The 19,709-nt window shown below is 44.7% G+C and overlaps 1 protein-coding gene across 1 annotated transcript in view; it reads left to right on the forward strand.

Annotated features, from left to right (window-relative positions):
• Window positions 1–19,709, forward strand: part of LOC122753604 (S-adenosyl-L-methionine-dependent tRNA 4-demethylwyosine synthase TYW1-like) — a 244,033-nt gene that overhangs the window by 211,735 nt on the left and 12,589 nt on the right. Inside the window, exon 15 of the mRNA XM_044001116.1 lies at window positions 11,922–12,089. Coding sequence (XP_043857051.1) covers window positions 11,922–12,089 — 168 coding nt within the window. The remainder of the gene's footprint in view (window positions 1–11,921; window positions 12,090–19,709) is intronic.

Raw genomic sequence — 19,709 nt, forward strand, 5'->3', positions numbered from 1 at the left:
TCCTATGCATATCACACTTTTAAGGACTGACCGGGAAGGTGTGAATATTACCCTTCCCTTTCTGGACGGCTTCATTGATATTTGCTTGTTGTTGGGATTTTTTCCCAAACAAATTCAGATTTTCCAGCTCCTTTATTATTTCACTTGATCCTCACAATAACCTCTCTGACTTAGATACTACAGATATTATCACCGTGATTTTTAAAAACACGGGATGACTCTAGTCAATGTTTTGTCGAGTTGAATTTGACTGAAATGAATAAACATCTACAACCTTCAAGGCAGTGTGATGAGTGATGGAGAGTCAGAGTCAAAAATAAAATCTTCCCTGCCCTTGGTCGCTTACCTTCTACTGGCAAGGAGATGGCGTCCAGTCATTGCTTTGGTGTCATTGAAGGGAACTTGGGACCACCTGGACCCCAAAGGAATCCCCGCTTTGACATAGTGGAAAAATGGCTGGCCATGGACCCCTCTGCTCTGAGACCTCCTAGGAGAGAGCACCCCCCCCCCCCCGAGGCAGTCCATTCCACTTTTGGACGGCTCCAGTCCTGAGGACAGGTTTTCCCCCCTATAATCGAGCTCTTTAAGCCTTCACTTTGTCCTGACAGCTGCCATGCTCTGCCCTCTGCTTTCACATTGCAGCCATTCACCCACTGGAGCTATCACACCCCTCCCTCGCGCCTCATCTTCTCTTATTTATGCTGAACTTCTCCAGGTCCTTCAGCCAGTCCTCCAGTGTCCCGGACCCAAGGCGATCCACCTTCCCGATTGCTGCCTTGGCATCTCCCAGTGCGCTTCCCCGCTAAGGTGCCCAGGACGGACCCCGGTCCTGCAGATGTGGTCTGGCCAGGGTGGGGCCCTGATCTGGGAAGTTCTACCTCTCTTGCTGGTTGGCTTGTGTCAGCCTGGAAGCAGGAGTGGGCCGTGGACAGAGTGCGGTCTTTGGATGGTCTAATCCTAACCAAGGGGTGACCTTTATGTAGGGCTTTAAGGTTTGCAGAGTGCTTTACCTATATCACTTCACATTGAAGGGGATCAGATCCTCACAACAGTCCTGGGGAGTCGGTGCTATTAGTCATCCTCATTTTACAGAAGAGGAAGCTGAGGCAGAGATTGAGTGACTTGCCCAGGGTCACACAGCAAGTCTGAGGTTGGATGTGAACTCGGGTCTTCTAGCTGTATGGCCACTAACAGAGGTTCCAGTCCTTTTAGTAAGTGTTAGCTGAAACAGGCTTTGGCAGCATTGGATGCCTCACGGGCCTAAGCAGCATGAAAGCATTTTCAGGCAGGCCTTATTCAGGCTCCTGGAACTGTGATTGGCAGTTTTGCTTGCTCAGGGATTGCTGAGTTGGTCCCATTTGTTTCCCCTTAACTGGCTTTTTAAAAAGGTATTAAGAACAGGAGTCCCTCTGTGATGATAACGTCAGGGGCATCTCGATCCCACCGAGGAGACTAAGTTGTCCGATCAGACTTTTCAACACATCATTATGATGTTCTGTGGGCTGTGATTTGACTTGCAGACATGGAATAGGAGCCCCCACTGTATCAGGGCTGTGTGTGTTGGCCACCAAACTTCATGGCTGCTCTTCCCTTTTGGGAGATCTCTTAAAGCACCAGTGGTGGGCACTGCAGTCATGCTTGAGTTTGTCAGTGGTTAAAGCAGTTTCAGCAGATCCGTTTTCATCAGGAGCCTCTGCATTACAGGTTGTATGGATAATTCAGTCATTGTAAGTGATATTTAAATCCAAAGAAAGTACACTTTTATTACAATGCACTTGTCATATCAACAGATCATTTCCTGAAGTTTTCTATCCACTTGGGGGGAGGGGTGAAATCCACTCTTTTTTTTTTTCATCCACTCTTCCTTTGTTCACTGTAGGTCAGAGATATTTTGAAAATTCATGGTATTTTTAAAAAAATTATCATTCCATGTGGAAGTCAAGTTTAATGAATTTATAATCAATGGTTTAGGAGTGAAGGGACCATTTCTTGTTCAATAGAATAAACATGGTAGCCTGTGGTTTATTTTCAGTAGAGCAGTGAGAGCCAGCTCACCTTCAAGGAACGGGCATCTTTTTGCATAGCCATCTGGATCAGCGCGGGCTGGGCAGCTCAGGTTTCCACCTTGAACCCAGCCTGGCCCTGTGTCAGGATGATTGCTCCGTCATGCCTGCCCTTGCAGGCATTCTTAGCCAGTGTCTCTCTGAGCCTGACCCCCCCATTCCCCCCCTCCAATGCACCTTTCCATCTTTGCTTTCTTAATTAAGGTACAGAAAGCATGTCCGCACTAGGTTTGGGGAGACTGGGCTTCCTCTTGATTTTTTTCAGGGGTAATTCAGCTGAGGTGTCCCTTATTATTAGAAACCTTGATTTATAAGATCTTACCATGATGTTGTTTTTGAAGCAGGGAACACATTTGGAATCTCTTGCCTCATGAAATGTTTGGGTCACCTTGGCCTTGGCGTCAGCCTGTTTGGACAGAGGGTAAACTAAAAATAGGTTCAAGAATGACGCTTTTGTAGTCAGTGCTCCTTTGCAGATAGCAGACACGGACTAAGCTGCGGAAGGAAGGGGAGGCCTCCCGTCACATCACAAGATACTGCGAATATAAGCTTATAGTCTTGCTTTTGCGTTTCTTTGAACCAAATGACTCTAACCCAATGGGCCCCAATGACACTATATGCAGATTCCACAGCAGTACAAATCACTGTAATGTGGTTTCTGACAACTCTTTCCCTTCTTTCTTTTCTTTTCTTTTTTTTTTTTTGGTGAGGCAAAACCCCTAGGTGGGGTTAAGTGACTTGCCTAGGGTCACACAGCTAGTAAGTGTTAAGTGTCTGAGGCTAGATTTGAACTCAGGTCCTCCTGACTCCAGGGCCGGTGCTCTATCCACTGTGCCACCTAGCTGCCCCCTTTCCCTTCTTTCTAAACTTACCCTCCTATGTTATTTCTCTTGGGAAACCATCATTCTCTTTCCAGCCCCAATGTATCTGGGCAGTTACTAAGTCCTGCAGATTCTGTCTGTAAAATATCTGAAATGAAAAGCAACATGGAACAGTGGATAGAAAACTGGACTTGGAGGAAGGAAGATCTGGGTTTAGATGCTGCCTTGGTCCCTTCCTGGATGTGTGACCCAGGGAAAGTCCCTGAATCTCTCTGGGCCTTGGTTTTTCACCTGGATAGCCTCTGAGGGCCCTTCCAAGTCCATGTGACCCGATGATCCCTTGCCACCCCATTCTGTTTGCAAGTATAGCTTATTCAGGTTCCTGCTGCCTCTCACATGTTCTTCTGGTCTCTAGGGTCTCTCCCTTCCAAACTGCCCTGTCCAGCGCTGTCCGTGGATTCTTCCTGGGATGTTCCTCTCCTTCCTCTCTCCTCTAGACTAATTATTTCACTTCATTACCCCCGCATTTTCAGTGGTTGCCCAGGGGCTGACCTGGGAAGTGTCATGTGTTACATTTCTATGCTAGTTGCAGAAGGCGGAGGAAAGGTAATTACGGATCAGGTGGCCCAGAACAAGATGGAGGACAGGCTCTTTGGACCCTGGAGGGGGTGCTTAGAGACCCTCAAACCTTAGAAGTCACTGAAGGAGAGAAGCCCGGGGGTGGCCTCTTGCATGAACTCTAAGAATAAGCATTTACACGACACCCACTGTGTGTCAGACACTGACAAATGCTTTACAAAGATTCTCCTGCTTGGTCTGGTGTTACAGGCTGGGCATCAGTTGGTAGAGTTGGAAGGAGCCCTGGATTTGGAGAGGGGAGAGGGCTACTTTCTGCCTCCGCGTTGCTCTGGGGCAGAGCACTTGTCCTCTTGGATCCGAATTTTCCTTATCTGTAAAATGAGAGGCTTGGGCTGGACAGTTTCTAAGATCCTTTCTCTGAAATGCAGCGATCCTTGATGGACTCCCCCCCTTGCCAACTCATCTCCTCAGCCTGGTGCTCTGAGTGTGAGCCTACCTTTCCAGCCTTGCCTCTGGCAATTCTTTTTATGTATTTCACATTTCAGTATTATTGTGGTTGGAGAGATGCCCCTAGAGTCAGGTAGTCCTGGATTCAAGTCTGTCATTTTACAGCTGATGAAATTTACCATGCACATAGTAGGTGCTCAGTGATTGTGTGTGTGTGTGTGTGTGTGTGTGTGTGTGTGTGTGTGTATAATTGTTTTAAAGAATGATTGTGGGGCAGCTAGGTGATGCAGTGGATAAAGCACCAGCCCTAGATTCAGGAGGACCTGAGTTCAAATATGACCTCACACTTGACACTTACTGTGTGACCCTGGGCAAGTCACTTAATCCTCATTGCTCCGACCCCCCCCCCCCCCAAATGATTGCTTTGAATGAGTGCCATGGAACTTGAGTTGATTGATCTTTAAAGCCCCTTCCAAGTAGTCTGACTGTTTTGTTTTAGAGATGAGGAAACAGCTTCAGAGAGCTGGTGATTTGTCTGTAGTCCTATACCTGGAGCTGGGACTAGAACCCAAGATGGGTGACACAGCCTGAACAGAGGCCATGGGGTTTTTACAGTTGAGAAAGCCCAAGCTCCATTTCAACACCAACTAGTAAAACAGTTCTAGGGAAAATTTCGGTAAAGAGGGTAGTTCATGATAAGGTTAGAAAGTGCTCCTGGGGCCAGATGGTGGAAGGCATTGGAAACCATATCGTAGGCGTCGGAAGCTTCTAAGCTCTAATGTGATATCGCTCGAGTGTCATTCCTTTATAGGGGAGTATTTTTAAGTATGTAATTAAGTTTGACATTGGCCTAGGTGCTTCTATAAATTTCAGCTTATGGAGCTGCTGAAGGAGAGACCTGATTCCTGCAAGAGACTCTCTTTTTGTCATTAGTTTTCCTCTGCACCTCAGTTCCCCGGGGGAGGCTGAAAACCCACCTCCTTTATTTCTTCTCTGTCTGTGAAAGACAACTCTGGATGTGCTGAGAATGTGCAGTAGCAGTAACTATCACAATGAAATTGCAGTTCAATGAAAGCATCTTGACAGTGCTGTTGAATTTAAATTAATTGCATTTGACCAGTATGGAAATTGACAGAGGAAAAAAAATGCCTTTCTGTCTTTATGCATTTTAAATGAAGTGTATTGAAACATATCAGCTGACATACTGGTTATTGACTTTATTGGCCTAATTAATTTGGTTTTAAAAAGTTGAGGCGCGTCTAAAGCTAATGTGCTGCATCCCACTAAGATGATTTCCATTGATTCTTGAGAATTAATCAACTTTCTAAGGACTTGCTAAATTCCCATTTGTCTCCTTTTATTGTGGCAGTAAGTCTCTACGGTTTTTAAACATTGTGATTTACACAGCAAATAAGATATTAGTCTACCAGTGGTCTTATCTGCATATGAGATCCATATGTACTTTGGTGTTGGTTTAAAAAAAAAATCTTTCCTGATTTCTGGTTGTCAAGAACTAAGAAACTTGATTCAATCATCTTGTACTTCTCCCAAATGTTCACCTTTTGTATGGTGTGAGAGCTGAGTGGCATCACTGAGAATTTAATTTTAGTAGAACTGGGTCGAATCTCTGAGACAAGAAAGAATGTTTTGAATAACATGATAAAAAATTATCTCTCCTACTTCAAGGTTTCCAACTAATCTAAGAGCATTTATTTTTCTCCTTAGGTTTCTATTTAGTCTCACAATCAGTCATCACCATTGATTGTGTCTCTGTGCTGTGCAGAGGCCTCTATTAGATACCAGGAGTGAGCCAGAAAGGAAAGGTCAAACATGGACTCTTCTATGATTTTGGGTGAGCAGGTTTTCCAGGAGATATGCAGTGAGTAAATGGAATGTTAGGGCACCTAGGTGGTGCAGTGGATAGAGTGCCCAGGCCTGGAGGCAGGAAGATTCATCTTCCTGAGTTCAAATCTGGCTTCAGACACTGTGTGACCCTGGGTGAGTCACTTCACCCTGTTTGCCACAGTTTCCTCATCTGTCAAATGAGCTGGAGAAGGAAATGGCAAATGGCTCCAGTATCTCTGCCCAGAAAACCCCAAATGGGGTCATGAAGAGTTGGACATGACTGAAATAACTGAACAACAACAACGTAATGGAATGTTAGAAGATCATTTCCAAATCTTCCTTTACTAGAGAGTACTGCCATATCTCAAAACAAAGAAAGTGAATTTACTACTAAAAATGACTTCCTGGATAAAGCAGGATTCAGGAGGACCTGAGTTCAAATCCGGCCTCAGGCACGTGACACATACTAGCTGTGTGACCTTGGGCAAGTCACTTAACCCTCATTGCCCCGCTGCTCCCCCCCCACCCTTAAAAAAAAAAAATAGACTTCCCAGAGCAGCCTTGTTAGGAAATCTGTGCTGCCAGAAACTACAAAATTGTGATGAGAGGAAGAGAATGGTGGAAGGGGAGGGAATAGCCACTTATATGATGCTGACTATGTGCCTGGGCCGGTGCTAAGTGCTTTTTACAAATACTGTCTCATTTGATTAGAAAAGCACTTCAGAAATAAGCCAAGAATTTGTGAATCCATCAGAGGGGAAACTCCTTCCACTAATACCTTCTGTTTAGGCATCCTTTAGCATGTGGAGTGTCTGAAAGATGCTTGAAGGACTAAGAGATTAAGTGACTTGTCCAGGGTCACACAGCTAGAAAGCATCACAGCTAAGATTTGGTTTCAGATCTTCTTGTCTCTGAGCCAAGCAGCCTGTCTACCATACATCTTCATATGCTGCCTCATTAGCTGGTGAAATGCCACCAGCAAATCATGGAATTTTTCACATTGATTGTGGAAACCTGTAGACCTGAGGCCCAGTCTGAGTGAAGTTTTCTTTTATTGGACTGTTTTCCTCCTCCCTTTGAAATACATTGATCGTTCAAAGAGCTTGCTAGGAGCAACCTCAGTGGGGTGAATTTGACTGTCTAGGTAAGTTCCTAGCAGAGCTGTTGCTTTGTATGTGTGAGGTCTGTAGCTCACAACATGATGTGATCTGCAATGGAAAACCAGCTGGTTGTGGGAGCAGGCGAATCTCGCTGTAGATTGTTAGGAATTTGGGTTCAGAGAGAGCTGAGGTGGGGCAGGGTGAGGAGGAAAGGACGCTAGATGGAGATGCAGAACCTGCTGCTCCTTACTCAGGACCTCAGCTCCTCCATCTATAAAATGGGGGTTTGGACATGACCTCTCTTCCTAGGGTAAATTCTCTCATCCCATGTTGGTCTCCAGGAAGCAGTTTGGAAGGAGATTGGAGGACTTGAGAGGTTCAGGAATGGTGAACTTTGGGGACTGTCCACTGGGAAAGCATGACGGAAGGGCCTAGAATTGTGGTCTCCGTGGTGTGCTTTCTCAGGCAGCCCTGCGCCATGGCCTCTGAGTTAAAAGGCCACCAAGAGCAGCCAAGAGGGAAGATGGTGGGGCACAAATGGATGGTGGTTACCCCGCTGCTGTCAGCATAGCCGAAGCCGCGGCAGATGCTTCCTGAACTCTGAGGCTGTCTTGGCTCGGTGTAAAACCACATGACTTTTTGTAGTAGACGGGAAATTGGACCCGTGTAATGTGCGCCCCATAGGTGTGTCCCAAAGAGGGCAAGTAGAGGAACACATTTTGTCAGGAATTGATATTCTAATGGTAATTATCGAGAGCCCCCACCTCCCCAAACAGATCATCTCTATGTGTTTATTAGATTTGTATGGTCTAAAATTCTAGCTGTGATGTCTAAAATCTAATGAGTCTTAAATTAGAAGCTTTAGCAAGAGTTTAGCCTTTTAAGTATTTATTAAAGTGTATTAGAAGTTAGTGGAGAGAAAGAGGGAGGGGTGTAAAACAGCCTTTGTCTAGCTATCTACGAGCCAGCATCCGTCCTCCCGCCAAGCCCCAAGTCTGGAACCTAAAGACCCTTGCTTCTCCCAGAAGCCTCCTGTGAAACAGGAAACAGGGCCGTCCACACACACACAGGTCCAAGCTAATTGGCTGGTAGCTTTGATTGACATGACCCACAGGTGGCAGATGTCATTTCCTGATGCCAATCTGACCTTTGAAACCTCCAGAGGTCACCTCACACTTTCTCCTCATGGCGGAGCTTCCCTGCAATATCTTTCTCAGCAGGTTGGTAGCGCTTTAATTCTCAGATTTCAAGCTCCTTGAGGGTAGAGGCTGTCTTGTTTGCCTTTGTATTTCCAGCACTTAGTACAGTGCCTGGCACATAGTAAGTGCTGAATAAATGTATATCCATCCATCCATCCATCCATCCATCCATCCATTCACTTACTCATTCATTCATTCATTCACTCCATTCATTTATTCATGCATCCATCCACTCATTCATTTACTCATTCATTCATTCATGCATTCATGCATGCATTGATCCATCCATTCACTCATTCACACATTCATTCATCCATCCACCCATCCACTCATTCATGCATTTCCCCTCTCTTTAAATGTAGTAATCTCTTCATGTATTGGTGGTGTAAACCTCTTTCATTCTTTCTCTCAAAGCACAGAATCAGAATGATGGGACTGAAATCTAGTCCTGACGTCTCAGCACATTTAGTTTTGGCTTCATGGGTCAGTCAGCCATGGCTGTGGCCACATGACCCCCACTTCCTAGAAACATTGTGGTTGGTTCTTTGCAGGGTAAGCTGAATTCAAGCACTGACTTTCTCTGGTGTTGTCATCTTCTTGGGGAAACTGCCCTTCCCGGGGTAGAGCGCAGTGCATGGAACTGTTCCCGGTTCTATGATCCATTTCCAATTCATGCCAACAAACATTTATAAAGTATTTCCTTGCAAGTGCTGGTCAGGGGTGGGACACTCCAGTGTTTTGCTCAGTCCTGATAGCTGTATGCCCTCCAGTGATGTAGCTTGCAACCTATCCACGCTTGCTACTCTGGTGTGAGCCTTGTTCATGTCTTCCCATAAACGTCCCCATCTGCCCCTCATTCTCAGGGCTTTCCTTCATCCTATTGACATTGCACAATACAAAGTCTGCCCATGGATTATCATTGTCTCTTTTCTTATGTGATTGGCCTATTGCTTTTTGTAGTCATAAATTTCTCTACCAGTACGTTTAATGCTGCCTCTGGCGTGATTCCTCATTTGTAATGTTTCGTAGCTTGGTCACCCCTACCATGAAGCTCCCTTCTGCCTTTTGGGCGATCTTTTACTTAAATTCTTTGGATCCTCTGGTCTAGCCTTTGTATGAAAGCACTCGGTGAGTATTGACATCAAAAGAGGGTTTATTTTTCAGGTAGGAGTTTGTTTTCATTAAACCTGTTACTGTTTCTCTAAAGGTCATTTGGCCTGCTCTTCTCCTTGTCCATTTTGCTCATCACTCATCATCCAGAGTCAGTGTCTGTCCAGCAGACAGATCCTAACACACCAGCTCCATGGGCTTTCTGTCCCAGTGTTTCGTGCTCTGGAAAACGATCATTCCTCATCCTCTTAGTTTTTCCCGTGTGGATAGTTTTGCTTAACTTAGGAACGATGATGAATTTTGCTTTGGAGATTCCAGGCTCGATGCAGCTGTCTCAGTATTGTCTACAAACGAGCAGATGCAAGACTCCACATACATTGGAATTCCTCTGGTTTGGGGTAAGAATACGGGTTCTGGAGTCAAAAGACCAGGATTCTCTCCTTGTCTCTGATCTCTACTGGGAGCTCGACCGTGGGCACATTGCCTGTGCTCCAGGCTTCAGTGGAGGGGCTTGGGTTAGATGGGCCCGTGAGGTCCCTTCCAGCTTTGGAGCCAGGAGCCTGTCATGGTCTTTCTTTTGAACTCTGAGCCTCCTCCATGACGGTGTCGAGGCCCTTTGACAGGCGTGTGTCTCCCTATTTTATACCTTGCTTGGTGTCAGTCCTCAGAGGACCGTCACACAGTGTATGATTTTCACATGTGCCTCGTATTAGAGGAAAGTCGGTAAGGCGGCATTTTGTTGTCAGCAGCAATAAGCAAGACGGTGTCTTGCATTCTTTGCACTTAGTTATGTGACTGTAAAGTTGTGGTCTGCTATAGGAGACTGTTTGCAGAAGTCTGCCCATTTCCTTCTAATAGGTCTTCTTCAAGGATCCCCTCGCCGCATGTGTAGATTATTATCGTGAAAACTGAACAGAGATGGGAAAGTCAGTGTGTGGGTTGGCAGTTACTGATATCTCATGGGCAATCTTGTCATAATTCACAAATGCAGTTATAGTCCAGATCCTTATCGTCTTTGGCTTTTTATACCTCATTCTGCGTGGCGCCCACCTCAGGCATCTGCTGACCAGTGGAGTTTCTGGGCTCTTTCGAGCTCTTCATTCTGGTAAAACACTCTTGGGAAATTGTTACAATCCATGTCAATCCCTCTTTCCCGTCCACGTCCCAGTTTTCAGCACCAACAGCTCATTTAAATAGTTCATGTTGGAGTAGTTTTAATTGTGTGCCATATTTTTTTTCCTCATAATTCTTACAGTTTTATGTTAATTTTGAGTCTTTGCTTTAGGAATCTGGGATCATACTGCACAGTGACAGCCAATTTGTGAATGGCAGCCCAACAGCAATCCCCCCCCCCCCCCCCCCCCGTCTGTTAAAATATCACTTTCACTTTTGGGTGTGTTATTTTATGTATTCCATGTCCAGAGTCTTCTCTTTCTTTCTCTTGGAAAAAGAATTTATATATAGACATGAAGCTTCTACATATTCTACAAGCCTGTCTCCTTTCTTACTGGGTGTTCGGGGCACAGAGACGAAGCTAAAATGGTTCCTAACCTCCAGGTGCTTACTAATGAAAGGGAGCATTTATTATTTTTCTTAGAATCAATAGCCTTGTTCATCATTAAAGGATGAAGTATGGAAAGAGCACTGACTTGGGAGCATCTTTGACACTTCCCAAGTGACCTTGGGACTCAGTTTCCATATTTGCCAAATAAGAGGCTTATTAGGTTACTTCTTGCTTTAGAACTATGGTCCTCCATACCTTTAAGAAAATTCCAAAGGAAAAATCCTACTGACAGCATCATTGTAGTTCATTCCAAACAGAAGTTCTTAACTTGGGGCTCCACACTCCTAGAATTAGGGTCTGTGGATAGATTTCAGGGGGTTGATGAACTTGGATAGGGAAAAATACATCTTTATTTCCATAGAATTAATTTCCTTTGTAACCCTGTGCATTTTATTTTATGCATTGAAAAAACATTTTAGGCTTCATAAGACTACACAAAAAAGGTGAAGAATCTCTGAATTAGAGTCTTTCAGCAACTGCTGAATTTTCTCCATCTGTAAGATGGGATAAGGCATTGTTTCTCTTCAAGAGCCATCTGCTTTTAGTTTGAAAGGACCTCCAGAGATGGACTAAGCAAGACTGTTCCCAAAACGTGCCCTTCTCCCCTCACTTCTAATTTTTTTTTTCTTTTGATGAGGCAATTGGGGTTAAGTGACTTGCCCAGAGTCACACAGCTAGTAAGTGTTAAGTGTCTGAGGCCGGATTTGAACTCAGGTCCTCCTGAATCCAGGGCCGGTGCTCTACCCACTGTGCCACCTACCTGCCCCTCCCCTCACTTATAAACAGGAGTTTATTCAATTTGTTGAGAAACTATTGATTACTCCATGTCTTATGGAATCCTTTGAGTATTACACAAAATATTACCATGCACTGAGATTCTCAGATGGAAGGCGTGATTGCGATTGAAATGATGCTCTGTAGTATTATAAATAAGGGATGTAAAATGTGGGATAACTTTGACATGTGATCCTTCAAACATCCAACTCATGGAAAGTGTGGTTTCATGGGGCAGAGAACAGTGGGCTGGGGAGGAGTTGGGAGATGTAGACACTAGTCCTGGAGCCATCACAGACTGGCTACGTGACCTTCAGTGCTTATCTCTCCTTGTCTGTAACACTGTGTTGCATCCTGGGCTGGTCCCTGGTGGAGGTCCTTTGCCAGCTCTCATCCTCCCTGCTGTTATGTCTCCATAGGGTGTGACCTACTGTGGAGAAAGCTCAGCCAGCAACCTCACCATGGCCAATGTGCCTTGGCATGAGGAGGTGATCCACTTCGTGGAAGAGCTTGTGGATCTGCTCCCCAACTATGAAATCGCTTGTGAGCATGAACACTCCAATTGTCTCCTGATTGCACACACCAAGGTAAGGATGGATGCAGCAGGGATACCTGATGCTCTCTTTCTTGCCCCTTTTCTACAACCCATCTTTGTGACTTTGCCGACTTCCTTCTAGTGACCTCATCAATTGGGCCATTCCACGCCTCTCTGCGCCATTCCCTTCTTTTTGAGCCATCCTCAGGGTGTCTCTGTGCTCACTGGGTTGCAGTCTGTAAGACTTGCTCAGAAGCTGCCCTTGTCATCTCCTCTAGTCCCCTGCCTGAAGTGAAGGAGAAAAACTCAGAGTAAACAATCCTGTGATGAGAGTTTCTACCTGTCAGAAAAAAATGAAAGCATTTACCAAATTCTGGATCACTTAGAATTCCTGGGGCCCAGAGAGTTTTGCCTGATGATTCTACCCCTTCATTTTTTATCTCACTGCTATCAGAGAGCACTGCTGTGCAGATGTAGGCTTTCTTCCTCAAACAGTGCCTTTCTTCCCTTTTAAAATAACAGTAATAATAATGATGACCATAAGCCCAATTCAGAAAAACAGCATTAGAGTGGTTATCCAAATGATTGTCTTGGTTCTTTTTTATAAGCTAGTCAAAGTTCAGCAGACCCATGTTTCCTCCTCTCCACAAATAAACAGTTTCCGTGCAAGATAAAATTTTGCTGCTCCTGTTAAACATGGAAAGCTCTTTGCTTGAACAAGCAGATAGCGGCGTCTGAGCAGCCTCCAGAACTGCTTCTCCAGGGAATGGCCTGAACTAAAAGCCAAGCGCTTGGATTCTGATTTCAGAGCCTTCTGGGTCTTCGCACTTCAGAAGGGGGCTGCCTGTTCCTTCTCTGATCAAGCACTTCAGGACTTGGGACCAAGAGCTGCTCTGTGATCACACCTGCAGTTTCTTTGAAACAAAGATATCTTCTTAATACTGTCAAAAAATTGAAATATAAGTGAATAGGTGTGGGGATGGTTAACATACCAACTAGTTAAGCCTATTGTAAATACTTTAAACAAATATTGAATTTAATTTTTCAGTTTCTCAGTGTCATTTCCTCAGATGAGGTGACTGACTGGAAGGGTTTCATTTAAAAAAAAAATGTTCTTTTATCATTAATTCCTGGCCTTTAGTAAATGATGCATCCTCCCACCTCCCCCTCTCCCCCCACCCCCCCTTTACTCTCCACCCCTTACCACAGGACCCTTCTGGGATTTGTCCATGGCTAATCAGAAATGGGAAATGGACAACAGAAATGACATTGACACTGATTATAATCATTTTATAAAAAGTTTAATCAATATAAATTAATCGCCACAATCAGGAGACCACAAGAGCCCAGAAAGTGCTTTAGTCAGCAAATGTCTGTCTTATTTGTCAAATGGAAAAGAGATGTTTGCAAAAAGGGAACACCCAGGCAAGAATGTAAATTTGGCTGTTAAGTCTCATGAATCAAGATGATGGATCATTTTGAACAGTATCAGTAATCTCATAATGTAGTGAGAAGCAGTGGTGGATAAAACTGGTTTAAAGAAAGCTTGGCAAGACATCCATGCAGTTAAAGTCATCCCAAGGGCAGTCAGAGATGAAAAGTGGAAAAGATTTGTAAAAATCACAAATGGGGGGCGGCTAGATGGTGCAGTGGATAAAGCACCGGCCCTGGATTCAGGAGTTCCTGAGTTCAAATCCGGCCTCAGACACTTGACACTTACTAGCTGTGTGACCTTGGGCAAGTCACTTAACCCCCATTGCCCTGCAAAATAAATAAATTAAAAAAAAAATCACAAATGGCTTTCTTTCCATCGAGGACAGTGGACCCACCACATGGGGCCCCCCCCAGGACAGTCCTAGATGTGGTTTTGGGGGGGCAGAAATGCTCCTCGAGAGATCAAAGATAGGAAAAGTAGCTGGCCGGATCAGGTGTATTGTAGAGAGGAGGCCTATGCTGGAGGACTCATGAGCCTGCGGTGATGAGGATTGCAGCTCCGTCCATGCACCCAGAGATCCCTGCCATCCCTCGCCCTTGCCAGAGGACCAGCCCAGAATCTCTGCCTGTCATGCAGTTCCTCCTTGGTCTCCTTTACTCCTGTTGCTTGGAGTTCCTCATTGGCTGTATGTTACCGTCTACCCACCCCACCTTGTGCCTCTTGAATGGAATTGAATTTACTGTTTACATTTGGTGGACAAGACTCACTTAGAAAACAAAACAAGGCAGTATATTTTTAAGTGTAAAACTGGGTGATGCAGACTCAGAGTGAGCAGAGTGGCTTAGCATGGGAGGAATCGGCACAAGCTAAAGGGGGGGAGAAGGCTTGTGCAGGAAGTGCCACTTGTTTGGGGAGGAGAGCTGGGAGGCCACCTCTGGGGCTGGGCTGAGCAAGGACATCACGGGTAACCAGGTACACAGGTACAAAGATGTGAGGGAGGAGGGAGGAGGGGTGGAAAACGGTTTGACTTGAGCAGAGGTTTCCTATTGGTGGGAGAGAGGGATTCCAGGGGACCAGACTGTGAAGGGCCTTGAAAAGGCACAGGTGCTTCTCCTTATTCTACCTGATGGAGTGTCCTTATGTGACTGTGGCTAAGTCACTTAATGTTTCTGGGCTTCAATTTCTTCTTTTGTAAAAAGAACGGTGGGCTAAGTGATTTCTAAAATCCTTTCCAGCTCCAAGTCTATGATCCTCTGGTGAGAGTTGATGTTTTAGGAATATTAGTGTGGATGGGGAGCAATGAGAATCACATCTGGGGTGCTAACCAGGAACCAGTTGTAGCTCTGAGGTCCTGGGTACCTAGGCTCAGGTAGCATGGGGATGGAGAAGAAGATAAATGTCCTATATGTCCAGTGTTTTATAAAGGACTTTTCTCCCAATAGCCCCGTGAGTCAGGACATGCAAATATTCTCCCCATATTAGAGATTGGTAAACTGAGGCTCAGCAAGACCATGTCCCAGTAAGTGTTGAGCTCAGGACTTGAACCCAGGTGATTGGCTTTCAAGCCCAGTGTCCTTTCTACAACACCAGGCTCTTATTTCAAAGGAAGAATTGGAAGGATTTGGGACTAACTGGCCAGAGTGTAGGAGTTCCTAAAGTGTTTTGTGTTCCAGCCCCCCATGGCAGACCTCTCCTCAGAAGACCGCTTTTCAGTGCATAAAATAAAATATACTAGATTACTTAGGAAATCAATCCTATTGAAATAAAGATAAGATTTTTCCCATCCAAGTTCATGAATCCCCTGAAATCTGTCCATGGACTGACCCTTGTTGGGAGGGTGGCAGCCTGTGCACCCCAAGTTAAGAACTCCCACTACAGCGATGAGTAAATGGGGGTTAAGTTAAAGGAAACTCCAAGATTAGGAGCCTGGATAACTTGGAGAACTATGTCATTATGAACAGAAGTAGAAAATTAGTCAGCGGAAGCTCCTTAGGAGCCAGCCAAGGGTTGGGAGGGTATGATCGGTGCTGGGCGTGTTGTCCTGTGAGATGATGGGTCTTCTAGGTGTACCCTATGAGACAGAGTTGCCATTTTCACCTCATGCCAAAGTAGGTAACATCCTTCATGCTCCTAGGCTGTCATTCTTTTTTATTTATCCAGATTTAAGCTCTTCCCAGTTAAAAGTACCAATCGTGGACATATTCAAGGAGGAATGACTTTGGGTGCCAATTTAACCTTTATCCAGATACTCCCATCCTGGGCTAGGACTAGAAAAGTCAGCCAAAGAAAACATCCACAGTCAATTGGTTATTAGATCCTACCCAGACAGATATTTCTACAGGCAGATGGTGACAGCAGCCTTGGAGCCGAATTTGCATAATCTGAGGGCCTGTGCTCTCATTACTGCTAATTTGTTTAATGCTGTTTTATACGAACATGTTAAAAATATTGTATTTATGAATATAGTTTACTGTAATAAGTATGAGTAAGGATGGATTACATTACCAAGTCAAGCGAACAATCCACATTGAAGACATTGGTCCCCAGTCTGGATTTCCAGGTACTCAAAGTGAAAGATATGTGGTGCCGTATACAGTTAAAATTGACCTTCCAATTACTTGGCTATCATCTTTCTTTTTGACGGTGTTGTTATTGTTCATTCTTAGCAGCATGGCTCTCAGGAATGAGCCATCAGTGACAAGAAGCAGTGGGCAAAAGCAGGGCAGTATAATGCCTGAGGTTGGGGGCTTGGGTTCAAGTTCCACTTCTCACACTCACTACCTGTGTGGCTGTGGACCAGTCACTTTGTCCTCTCAGTCTCAGTTTCTTTTCTGTCAAATGAAGATAGTAATAGCACCTACCTCACGAGATTTAATGTGAGAATCAGATGACTATAGGAATATGGACACAGGTATATGCATCTATACATGTTTATACGTGTTGAGAAATACACACAGTGTGCTTAGCAAACAGTATATAAACGTAGGGTATTATTAGTTAGCACTGCGGCCCATTTTCTTGCCTGGCTAATTTCCTGAAGCCTTAGGGCCTCTGCTGGTTTGTACAGCCATTTATTTTTGCCTCTGTGGCTCTAGAGACCTCAAGGAGTGAGTAAGGTATATATTAAGAACAGGAGAAGTAGCATTTAGGATTCTTTTCCCAGCTTACCAGTTTTGCAGGCTAGAAATTGAGCAGAAAAAGAACTCTTCTGTGGAAGTGCTTTATTTTTTATTTTAAAATTAATTTGTGTTTTCAAAGCTTTTTGCCTCTTTCATCAGAGGAGCTACTGAATTGTTCCGTTCTAGCTGCATTACCACACACCCATTTTAATGAGCTGCAGAGAATTAATCACTAATCATTACTCAGCTTTGTAAGCATGCCTGGCTCCCAGCCAGATCCTGTGCGATGCCTTGGTAGGGGATCTTTATCCTTGAGTGCTCCCCCCACCCCTAACCCTACTCTAGCACCGCCATTTTGTTCTACCCCTTGTTGGCCAACTTCTCTAGGGCTGACCCTTTTAGTTGGATTCTGCAGGTGCCCACGGAGGCAGCCTTTCCCTCCTCTTTTAACCTTAAAAAAGCATTCCTGTCTGTAGCTCTAGCCTTGTCATCCATGTACAGTCTACTCCAGATCATTTAAAACATTTTACTTTCACCTCTGCCTACAGAATTCATGTGGCTGAACACAGGAAATCCAGGGACCTGTAAGGTGGCTAATATGAGGCGTTTAGTTTGATCTGTCTGATAGGAAATTAGTGCTTCATGGACTGATTAATGAATTGATTGATATGTCAATTTCTATACTTCCAGTTGATTGGGTAAAAGGAGAGAAAAAGACCTAAATGAAAGTTAGAGGACATTTGTACTCGTCTAAAATCGGCAGATAGTTACTAGCTATGTGACTTTGGGCAAACCACTCCAGTATCTCTGCCAAGAAAACCCCAAATGGGGCCACGAAGAGATGGACATGACTGAAAAATGACTGAACAAAAATTGGTAGAAATTCAAATCGAGTCAGTTTAAATTTAATTTAACCCAATTGTGAAGCCGCTTAAAGAAAAAGGAATCTATCGTGCCTTCTCTCCTCCCGAGTCCCTGTTGCCCCGTACATAACAGCAGCAAGTGCAAATGTTCAAATCACGGCTGTGAGCAGGTCCCAGGGCTGGAAAGTACAGACTCCACAGCTGTTTCTTGTGAAATGAGACGGTCTCGCCGCTGTCATGGGCCCAGGCTCACCCATTTTACATAAATGGATATTTAGCCAATCTGGTCTTGTTGTTGACCCAGTTCAGCCTTTGTTGAGGCTGCTGAAGCCCCAAGCCCAACCTGCTGTAACACATGCAAATCCTTCCTCTTCTCCTCAAAGGTCAGGAGCCGGCCTGAGGATTTGGGCTTAGGGATCAGGAGCCGAGTACCATTATGGGCAGCATCCCTGATGGAGCTGCCCTCCTCCTCCGCTCCATGACTCCCTGGGCTTTCTGTTCACACTCTCCCCATTTCCTCCACTCACAGACTCTCAGAAGTGTGTGAAGAAGGATACTGCTTCTGGAGCCCAGGGTAAGATCTCTGGAACAGAGCACAGCGTGCTCCTTATTAGGGCCGTTTAATTGATTTTTGGCTGACTTCCATTTGCCAGCAGTAGCATTTCATAAGTCACTCTCCTCTTCTCCCTTTTATTCTATCCCATAAATCTGTTGAAGTTTTAATTTTTCTGCAATTAGGCCTGCTCGGTGTAAGAGAGCAGCCAAAGCCCTCACGCTATATTTGCCCAAACACAGATACATTTGCACGGCTTGAAGAATCTTGCTCAGACAGAATCAAATTTCGGGAAAGTACCTGAGTGTCCAATGAAGCATTTTATTGTTATAAAATTTAATCCCCTATATTTCAAAAGGTTAGCTTTTTTTTTTTTTTCCAGAGGACAAATCTATTTGTAGCTGTGCAGATGTATGGGATAGGAGAAAATAAATCTTTAAAATATGAGCAAGAACTTATTATTAAAGTAAATCAGAGGATAAGGTAGACAGTATTAAGCATAATTGCTTTTTTATTGTTCTCAGTTAAATAAATACATTTCATTATCTTGATTATCTTAAGATTCATTAGGTAGTTAGGAACAGAGCACAAATCTCACTTGCCCCATTCTTTATGATACCACCGTGGGGAGCATTTTTTTGTTTGTTTGTGTAAAATGACGCGCAGAAAAGCCCTTGAAAGTCGACTTCTTGACTTGTGAATGTGAAGTGGCAAGGCCGGTTGGAGAGATGTGTGGCCTCTAATGGGGGGACTCCTCAAAGATTTTCCTGATGCTCTTTCCCCAGAATAGAATAGCAAGATTCCGTGACAAAGCTGCTTTGGTGATGACTTCTACCTTCCATTTCAACGGTTATTGCTCCTAGGCCATAGGACTCTGTTGAGATAAGTCCCTTAATCTGCTTGGAGAGTAAATATTGCAGCTTCTCTGTTGGACTCTTTTTCTTAGGAGTTGCATTGTTACCAAGTACAAACCCTCCTCTGCCGGCCTGGCTTTGAGGCAGGCCTTCTATCCAGTGGAGAAGTCTGGGTAATTGGAAACACCATTTTGTTTCACCTCAAAACAGGGTTATAAAGATGGATGACACAGTTCCCCTGCCTGGTGCTTGGAGTTCCTTTGAGAAAGTGCCAAATAAATAAAGGCACTGTTATATTGCTGTTTTTATTACTCATTTTACATCCTCCTGATATTTGGGTAATACAGAAAAGGAATAATCGAAATGGAAAATTTCCCATAGTCTTGGCAAAAAATCAAGTTCAGGGAAGGTAGTTACCAAACAATGTGCTATGACTTGGTACCTTGAGCTCCGGAATATCTGTGAGTGGTGGGAGGGCTCAGCCTGGCCCGCCTCCATCATCTTGCACCACCTGGTGGATACCAAAGAGATTATTAAAGATTTGCTGTGAGCACCTCTGCTTAGAGAGGAGTAAAAGGGGGAAGCCAAAGGTAGCGCTAAGATCGTGCCTGGAGGGCAGTGGGTGAAGGGTGGGACCAATGACTGAGCAGAACTAGAAGGAGTAGCAGGGTTAGCAGAAAGAGAATGTGCCCATTGAGGCCCAGGGAAGTGACCTGACTAGGCATGTTAGGTGGCAGAAGGGAGGCAGGACTTGAACCAGGGTTGCCCATCACCAGATCTTTGGTGTTGGGCATGTGGAGTTTTAGGTGTCAGTGGGACACCCAAGAGGAGCCTTCCCGGAGGCAGTT

Source organism: Dromiciops gliroides, chromosome 4 (genome assembly GCF_019393635.1).
Source record: "Dromiciops gliroides isolate mDroGli1 chromosome 4, mDroGli1.pri, whole genome shotgun sequence".
Classification (NCBI taxonomy): Eukaryota; Metazoa; Chordata; class Mammalia; order Microbiotheria; family Microbiotheriidae; genus Dromiciops; species Dromiciops gliroides.